The sequence below is a fragment of the Arachis ipaensis genome, chromosome B03 (genome assembly GCF_000816755.2).
Source record: "Arachis ipaensis cultivar K30076 chromosome B03, Araip1.1, whole genome shotgun sequence".
NCBI lineage: Eukaryota > Viridiplantae > Streptophyta > Magnoliopsida > Fabales > Fabaceae > Arachis > Arachis ipaensis.
In genome coordinates this window covers 23,935,861-23,945,787 of record NC_029787.2, presented here as the reverse complement: position 1 = coordinate 23,945,787, position 9,927 = coordinate 23,935,861, and the positions used below count along the sequence as shown (strand labels likewise).

Sequence of the window (9,927 nt, the reverse complement as noted above, 5' to 3'; positions counted from 1 at the left end):
TAAAACCATTTTTAACTACCACTAGCACTTAATCCTCTATAACTTCCGTTGCTGTCATCTTCTTTCGCTTTTTCAATTAACTTATCTTCTTACCAGAGACTGTAACTGTGTCTATGAACAAGAAGAACATCCATGGCTTCCTCTAGTTTCCAAAGAAACAAGCATTCTCCTTCCTCTGTGATCTGTTTTGAATGTTTATTTTCCATGGTTTTAATCTCAAGATCTCTCATAAGCTTATCAATATCTTGGTTACCATTGTTCAATGTTTCCTCTAATTCTCGGAGTTAAATTCTGACTTTCTCTGAACTCAATTTGTTTGCATTGAATCAGGTTCTCTGACGGGTGGGTATATCGGAGCTCTTGAATAATTTACTTGGGGTATATTCTTGTACCTGCAACTGTGACATGTATTATCAATGGAGTAGAACCAATAAGTCTTGCACAAAGTCTTTTCGGAAATTTATTAAGTATTCATTTTTAATCTAAAGACTTATAAATTAATGGCAAACCACTCCACATATCTATTTGTTCTATTATTCAAGATGTTCTACCAACCTGATTCAGTAAAATTAATTCTGCATTATTATTATAAATGTAATCTTAGTGATTGAACTTGGTAGGGATGAATATGGTATTTCGTTACTTAAGACTAAAATAATAACATTGAAAGGTTCAATTGACACTGAGGAAGATGCCCTGTCTTCATTATTTTGATGAGCATGGAGTTATATGAGACGTTATATTCTTAGTGATTGACTCATTAGTGATATTTTTAGTGATTGACTCATTAGTGAGGTTGTAATTCAAATTGGTCCACTTTAATCCTTTTCTTCTTGATTTGGTACCAATTTACTATTTTTTTTGTGTTAGTGATCTTACTCGTACCTGGCCTCCTTGTGGTAGCTTTTCTTCTTCTCCTTGAATTGCTTTTAGTAATTCCACTTAGTTATTGGACGAAACAGGTTTATTTTATTGCCATGGTGTCATTTTCCATTTCATTCTTGGTGGTATATTTAGGAGGTTTGTTTATGAATCTTTATTTACCTTCATCCTGTTTAATATGGCTATGCAGCCCACATCTATTCATAACATATATTCTCAATTTTAATTACATGTAAAACCGCATCAGTTGAAAGGGCTTATTCCTTTCACCATAGCTGGTTAATTATTAGACTTTAAAAACATTTGCAGTGTTTAGGATTTGAATATTTGTGTACGCTTGATATTTTTATATTCCCCTATTTTGATGAGCATGGAGTTATATGAGATGTTATTATTTGATACGTGTATTCCACGATGAAAACTTAAGTCTTTATTTATCTTTTCACCATGTAAATGATTTTGGATGCAGATTTTGAAGGCAAGACAGATCTCAACATTCGTGCTTTAGAGGTTGTGGAAGAACTTAGAACTAAAAGAGCAGACAAGCAGGTCAGTTATTAGTTATCACCCTTGAATGCTAAGATCCATATGTCGTTGTCAGTGGTGTAAACTCTGGATCATTGTTTGACCTTTTTCCTTTTTATGGTTTTCTCGTTGTCATTATACTATTAATATAGTTGTTTGATCACTATTTTAGAGGAGCATACTAACAATTCTTTTGACTTTCTAACAATTTCCAAACAGTCTATGCTCCTGTTAGTGGCTTTTAACAAAGACAGGGCATCTTTACCTCAACCTCTGCTAATTAGAATTTAGGTGAAAAAATTACAACCTCACAAGATGCACAAAATAATGAGTCAATCCTATGTATTCCATACTCAAAATAAGTCTTCATTTCTTTTATTATATATATTGTGTTCTTATATTGATACTTTCATTTTGGGTGTTTTCAAGCATAAAAATATCCTCCATGTCATCACTTTTACCATTTTGATTTACCCATTTTCATTTCTATATTAGTGACTTCGCCAACTCATACATTATATTTTAATACTATACTAATTTCTCATTTTTTTTATTTCTCAGATTAATATAATATTCCTCTTTTTCTTTTTTAAGGAAGGAATTTTATTTTCCATTTCAAATATTTGGCATCGGACCCAGAGTTTCTTTCTTCCAGTAATTTTTTTTGAAAGTGCATCATTTTTCAATGAGTAAGCAAATTTCTCCTACATTTCTGGTGCCTGTGTATTATCCTGTATGCTAGTAAATGTGTGTTTTATTATTCGGTTTAAAAGTCAATCGCCCATTCTATATCAAGTGTTAATTATTTACTTTTTTCTCGTGGTCTGACTTTATTTTACGATTTGTCGTCATTCCAATTTTTTCATTAAACTAGATATCGATAAGAGTTAGATTTCAAAGTCACGAGTTGGTGCAGAATATAGGGACGGTTTGACCAGATTCCTAGATTTTGCATTTGCCAATGCATCATCTTATGGGATGATACGTTGTCCATGTCCGAAGTGTGGCTTCTGCCTCTTACAAAATAGAGAGGATGCGTTTGATCACTTGGTGATCAATCCTTTTCCGTCTACTTACACATTTTGGATCCATCACGGTGAGAGATGCGGGGTCGAGCGCTCTTGTGACGGACAAGAAGATCAATCTGAACAACATTTCAACGGCCCGATGCTTGATATGGTCCACGGTGCATTCAACTTCTCAGGACTTCCCGGTCCCGAAGAAGACTCAGAGAATGAACATGACGGCGGTGCTATGGATGAGTTGCCTTACTTATACAATGAACCTAGTCGAGAGACCCGCAACTTTCACGACCTACTCGAAGACGGAGAGCAGGAATTATACCCAGGATGTTCAAAGTTCTCTAAGTTGTCTTTCTTGGTGAGGCTCTATCACATTAAGTCCATGTGCGGAGTGAGCGATAAGGCCTTCGGAATGATATTGGAGTTGCTCGCGGACGCCTTTGAGCATGCCCGGATTCCATCCACTGTGCACGATGCCAAAAAAGTCATAAGAAAACTCGGTCTCACGTACAAGAAGATAGATGCATGTCCAAATGACTGCATGCTATACCAGGGCAATGACCAAGAGCTGACCAAATGCAAGCAGTGTGGGACATCGAGATGGAAGCATAAGACTAAGAAGAACTCTAGGGTGAGGATCAAGATGGTTGTCAAAAAGAACAGCAAACCACAAGCGGTGAAGATTCTTCATTACTTCCCCCTTATTCCACGATTGCAGAGGTTATATATGTCTAGTAAGACAGCCGTTGACATGATGTGGCATAAGAGAGGTCATAACTCTGATGGTATGTATAGGCATCCAAGGGACGCCAAGGTATGGAAGTCATTTGACGTACGATATCCTGACTTCTCTCGTGATCCACGTAGTGTTCGCCTAGCATTAACTAGCGATGGCTTTAACCCTTTTGGGAACATGAGCTCAAAGTACTCAATTTGGCCAGTGGTTCTTATCCCGTATAACATACCGCCCTGGATTTGCATGAAACCCACTTCGTTTATCCTCTCTATGATTATTGCTGGTCCTAAAATGCCTGAAAATGACATAGATGTGTACCTAGAGCCGTTGATCAATGAGTTGAAGCAATTATGGAGGGGTGTTGAAATTTATGATGCAGTCGAGAAAAAAACCTTCAAGATGCATGCTGCGTTGATGTGGACAATCAGTGATTTTTCAGGCTTGGAGAACTTATCTGGGTGGAACACGTACGGTGGGAGAGCCTATCCTGCGTGCAATTTGGATGCTGAAACTAACAGCCTTATACACAGCCAGAAATGGTGTTTCATGGGTCATCGTCGCTTTCTGAATCATGACCACAAATACAGAAAAGACCGGTACTCCTTTGATGGAAAGATAGAGGATAGAGGTCCGTCTATTAGAGTCTCTGGTAGAGACATTATCCGGCAGTTAGAGGGTGTGCATGTCCAATTTGGCAAGGTGCAATCGATTACAGGGAAAAGGACACGCGGACAGCAAACTCCCATGCAAGACAAGACTTCTTGGAAGAAGAGGAGTATATTCTTTGAGCTGCCATATTGGGAGAACAATGAATTGCGTCACAACCTTAATGTCATGCACATAGAGAAGAATGTGTGCGACAACATAGTATTCACTATAATGAACGAGAAAGGTAAGTCTAAAGACCACATTAAAGCTCGAAGAGACCTCCAGTCGATGGGAATCAAGCATGATTTGTGGTAAGTATTTATGTTTTTTGTAATTTTTTTATTAATAACCTATAATACTTTTAAAAACATTACAAAAAAAAAAATTCAACACAAATGTACGAAAACGTATTTTCATTCAACTATTTTTATATTTTATATAAAAATATTATTTATATACTTAAATCAGTTAATAAAATTAACATAAATATTAGTTTGTTGTAAATATATACATAACAAACTAATATATTCGTTAAGTATTTATTTTTTATTGTAATTTTTCTTTCAATACCTACTAATACTTTTAAAAAAATTACAAAAAACTAAAAAAACACAAACTTAAATTTTAAATTAGATAAGCCACTGCCCCTTAAATCCTTATTTTTCCCCTAATACCAATAATCCTTATTGTAGCTTGCTTCGTCCAGGTTCATCTCCTCCACGTCCGTCTCTGCGGTTTGCCAGCATCCTGGAGCCCCTTCTCTCACTCCCCGATCCCCGTGGTTCCTCTCTCACCCTCACTCCAGTCATCCCGCTGCAGGTAAGCACGATTAATCCTAGTTCCTCCCTTCAATATTCACAGCATCCAACTTAGGCAATGCTATTAACGACAATATGTTTAGTTTGTATTTAGTATGTAAGGGTCCCTAGAAATTCATTAGACTGAATGGAACCCCTTAGCAATCTTATCAAGTCTTTGATTAAATTGATTGTCCATAGAAATTCATGTTTGATTATCCAAATTTAAAGTAGGCCTACAAATGTTCCAAGCTCCAACATCTTGGTTCAACTCATTGATTGCAACTTTTATGAAACTCTATTCTATTATAACTAAGTATGATGTTTTTTCAATTTGTTAAACATGCTACTCATAAGTCCCAAGCTTAAAATTAACTTCCAATAGTGCAGAATATTATTATGGTACTAGGCATTATAGAGAAATTGTGAGTACGTCAATGTTTTTTTATGCCTAACATATTTGATTTCCTTGTTAATATACTCTCTTAACTGATGTACTCATGTACTCTCGTATTTTTCGAATGCAGTTGGGAAAGATGATAATTTATATTATGATGTACATATTAATCGTTATTACTGCGCTATTTTCGGCTTACTAATTTTTTTATCTAAGCTATATTCGGGTTAATAAAAATGATACATGAATAATTATATTTAACATAAATAATTGAATAATTATATTTAACATGAATAATTATATTTAACATAAATTAATAATTTGATTCTAGGCATCATAAAAAATTGTGAATACATCAATATTTTTTTATGCCCCACATATTTGATTTCTTTGTTAACATGGTCTCTCAACTCATGTACTCATGTAACTGGGGTATGCCGGTGTCCTTTTTGCATGTTAATTTATATTATTATGTACATATTAATTGTTATTACTTCGTTTTAATCTGAATGCAGTTGGGAAAGATGCCCCGGGTAGGTCGTTTCACGAAGAAAGCCTATGTAGACATAGCATGTCAGCAGCCTCAAGTGGGAGGTCATGGGCTTCAACTTCGCAGAGAGCAGACTGCCAATTCCGCCGTCCAGTGGCAGTAGTTCCTCCACATCCTCGTCTTTACGCCCCTTTCGTCCGCCCTGAACCGAACCACTGCCTGCTCCATAGGCTTCCATGAATGATGTTCAAAACTCGGAACCGGACGTCGAAGAGGTAGACCCAGAGGCAGATGAGGTAGATTCTTTTGACCAACATGTTGATAATCTTTTTGCTGCATCGGATGCTCAAAAGCGCAAGGGACGCAAGACCACAGAATTTTGGGATGTTAAAATAATTGGTATAAGAAAACTTATTTAATTCTACTTTTCATTGCCCTATTTTTCTATGATGTATTCGCAGCTTGACTCCAATGGTAGCTAACTAAGAATTAATATGTTTTACAGAATCCGATGGCACAATCAAACATGTCAAACTGAGTGTGAAGGAAGCTATGAAACCACCTAACGGAAGAAAGGTTGTACTCAGGTTTAACAGTGCACTGCAACCAATTGGGGATGAAGCAGGTCTACTGAGCGGCGTTATGGGATTGCTAGTATCTGACTGCACCAAATTCCCAATCTGCGAGAGGGACTGGAGAAAGGTTCGCACCAGGGACAAAGTCTATAATGAAATAGTAAAGGTAAAATGTTATTTTTATTTCTTCGTACCATTCCAAACTCATACTTTGAACACTACTCACAACTTAATTTTAATGTTGTAGGAAATGTTCCATTTTGAAGAAGATAGTAGAGGAATTATAAAGCGTATAATATTCAAAATGCTAGGAAGGGCTTGGAAGGAAACGAGGAATAGATTATACCATCACTTCTATGACCCAGAACTTTCACTTGAAGAAAATATTGAAAACCACCCAGATAGAATTACTGAGGACAATTGGAAATGGTTTCTCGATTATCGCCATAGCGACGAGACATAGGTCATATAGTTTTGTTTCATAACAGAAAAAGTCCATTTATGTCACATTGAGTTAGTCAGAACTAGTGTCCAGTAACTCTTAATTTGTTGGCATGACAGGCGATTTGTAAGAAAAATGCTGAGAATCGATCAAAGTAGCTTTACACCCACACCGGCGGATCGAAAAGCTTGGCTAGGCACGGAGAAGAAGAGGTAATCCAATTTTGGGAATGTTTTTGAATTATCTGTTCTTATACTTAATACTTTGTCATGGTTATTGGTACAGTCGGAACGACAAGGGAGGAGAGTTGGTAGAGGAGAGTTGTATCTCTTAACGCACAAAAGATCTAATGGGGCCTATATCCATGATGCAGCTCGTGCTATTGGAGTAAGTAATGTGTTGAGAATCGGGAAGTAGTGTCTCCTATGTTTTAGTTTTTAAAATTTTATTGGAAGTTTGTGCAGTTAGCGACTTGCTAATAAATGCTTATAATTGCTCATCTATGTGTGTAGGAAAGAATTGAGGCTATTGAGCAACGTGATAAATCCTCTAGACTGTTGTCTCAGAATGATTCGCCTACCCAAGCTCTTAGAAAGGAGCACCCGGGTAGGATGTGTGGCATGGGGTTGGGGCCGACTTCTAGTCAAGTCTTCGGTATGAATGTCCATCAGCCGATCAATGATTTTGAAAGGGAGGAAACCCAAAGGGTGCTACTTGAACTACAAGCAGAGTTGGCAGCAGAGAAATTGAAAAGGAAGGCAGTGGAGGATGAAGTAGCAGCCGAGAAGACCAAAAGACAGGCAGCGGAGGATGAAGTAGCAGTCAAGAAGACCAAAAGACAGGCAGTGGAGGATGAAGTAGCAGCTGGGAAGGTCAGGATGCAGGCAATGGAAAGTGCTTTGATATGTTTACTTCAAGGGCAAGGTAGGAAGCTGCCATCAGACGTCGCTGCATGGATGAGTGCATTGGAGGGACAAAATAGAAAGTAGATCTTAGGATTATGGAACCTTTTTCTTCTTTCAGTTATAGAATTTTATGTTCTTGATTATGCAACTCTTAGTAAGGAGTACAGTTTGTTGATATTTGAATAATTATATTAATTAAATTAATGGTTTAGCTATTGTCGTTTACCTTGCAATTTATTTTTCGGGATATAAAATAATTTAACTTACTAATATTAAGAAGGATTAAAAAAAACGAAAAAAATGTACATTAAAATAAAAAACAGAGTGGTTTGCCAGTGTACAATACAGTATTTTTGCGGCCATTCAACCGAAAAATAGTGGCAGTTACGAACTAGCCGTTAGAAATTTGAAAATTCAGGTTGGGAGTTAGCGGCGGTTAAAACCGCCTTCAAAAAACATTGACCGTTAAACAGCAACGTTTTCAAACAGCCGGTAATTAAATTTGAACAAAACCGTGGCCATTAAACAGCGGCGGTTTCAAACCACTGAACATTTCGTGTGGATCACGGTTGTCCAGATCGCGGTGGTTTAAAACCACCACTAAACATATGGCGCGCTATTTTTGGGTTTTGCGGCGGTTGTGCCAGCGGTTCCTGAGAACCGCCGCAAAATCATATAACCACCCCTTAATAGGCGACGCTTAACGAACCGCTGGAATCCCGTTTCGCGGCGGCTTAAAACCGCCGCAAATCACTCCAATAACTGCCGCTATTTCCCGCTTCCTTTGTAGTGACCGCAACCTCAGCTCCAAGCCACTTTCGCAGTAACCACAGCAACTCTAATCGCGATATACAACAACCGAAACTCAATCTTATAACAATTTGCACCACAAACCTCAGCGTGAGATAACAGAACAGTAACTTAAGAGCTTTCAAATAAAAAACGCTTACCGAAACGAAGAAAGAACGGATGAACTGAACGGCAGTAGCTCCGGTGTGGTTCCGGTGGCGGCAACTCGCGATAACTCCTAGCACAAACAGCCTCAGCTCAACTCTCATGGTAAAGGTGAACTTTAACGGATAAGGAAGCTGAAGACGGGTTAGCGCTTACCAAACGACACCGGCTTCAATGGCGGTTTTCAGCGGCCGCAGCAGCAACGTGGAGCTCCAGGGGTGGATCTAGCAGTGACGGCTCCTCAACGGTGACACACTCCACGGTGGCAGCTCCCTCGCGCGCGTCTCTCTCCCTCTCGCGAACGGCGACGGCGTCTGGCAGCAGGGAGGACGAACGGCGACGGCGACTTCTCCTCCTCGCACAACTCTCTCTCCATTTATGGTCTTCCTCGCAACGGTGATGGGTCGAGACGGACGGATCGGCGGTGACGGGTCGAGATGGACGGATTGGCGGTGACGGGTCAGACCCGCGCCTCTTCTTCCCATGGTTGAGCTCTCTCACGCTCGTTCTTCCTCTCTCTTCCCTCTGCCCTGAACGACGCCGATGGCGTCCTTCTTTCTCGGCAACAAGGACGACGGCTACAAGCCTGCGACCCTTTCACTCGCGAGCCATCCCTCTTCGTCGGCGTTGGTGGCAACAGCGGGATAGATTCGACGGCAGGGCACGGTGGCGCGGCGGCGAGGCGTGGTGGCAACGCCATTCCTCCCTCCGGATCTCCCTTCCCTGATTTCCCCCTTCTCCCTTTCTTTCTTTTACTTTGCAGCTACTGCTGCTGTGTTGTTAGGTGTGTTGCTTGCTGCTAGGCCTTGGGGGGGGGGAACGGGTAACTGGGTGAGGGTTTCAGGGTTAGGGTTGAAAATTAGGGTTTGAGTAGAAATTAAGTTTTAAGGTAATTTGGTCATTTCAAATAAAAATAGGAATAATATAATAATTAGAAATAATTTTTAATCCAACAATAATAATGTATAAAAATACTATTTGTTCATCAATTTCACAAATTATTTTTAATAAAATGTTCAAATCCAAAAATTAGAAATAATATACTTAATTTTTTTATTTTCCAAAACAGCAGTATTAATATTTNNTTAAATTTTTTTAAAATTAAACTAATTAAATCCTAATATTAGAATTAAGCTATTTAAATAATATCTAAGTTATTCAATTCTAGATCTTCGATGCATATATATTAGGATCATTACTAATAAAAATAGTTTGATCGGGTTGAATATATAAAATTTATGCAAATTCAGACTATCTTTTTGTTAAATAAGTATTATCATCTATTATCCATATGATGCATTGTAAATGATTTAAAAAATAATTTTGCTATAAGGACAAAAGATAAAATTAAGTAAAAATACTCATTATATAATTCAAAGACTAAAAATAAGGTTGGATTCATAAAAGAATGATAAATTTTTAATTGAAAAGGATGAATTTTGATTTAAAAAACGAAGAATATATTATTATTATTATTGTATGAAATAGTTAAGCAGGAAAAAATAAAACAAAAAATTTTGACTCTAGAATTTACACAAGAATCATTGTAATTAT

At 38.0% G+C, this 9,927-nt stretch overlaps 1 protein-coding gene and 2 long non-coding RNA genes across 3 annotated transcripts; all 3 read left to right on the top strand.

Annotated features, from left to right (window-relative positions):
* LOC110269413 lies at window positions 420-4,128 on the top strand. Its single transcript, XM_021117223.1, has 3 exons — window positions 420-467; window positions 1,352-1,431; window positions 2,324-4,128. The coding sequence occupies exon 3, from the start codon at window positions 2,386-2,388 to the stop codon at window positions 4,126-4,128; it is 1,743 nt and encodes a 580-aa protein (XP_020972882.1). The 5' UTR covers window positions 420-467; window positions 1,352-1,431; window positions 2,324-2,385.
* LOC110270035 lies at window positions 4,472-6,111 on the top strand. The gene is made up of 3 exons (XR_002359035.1): window positions 4,472-4,632; window positions 5,523-5,896; window positions 6,003-6,111. It is a non-coding gene; the product is annotated as an uncharacterized LOC110270035 (long non-coding RNA).
* Window positions 6,136-7,262, top strand: LOC110270034. Its single transcript, XR_002359034.1, has 4 exons — window positions 6,136-6,238; window positions 6,320-6,726; window positions 6,800-6,901; window positions 7,027-7,262. It is a non-coding gene; the product is annotated as an uncharacterized LOC110270034 (long non-coding RNA).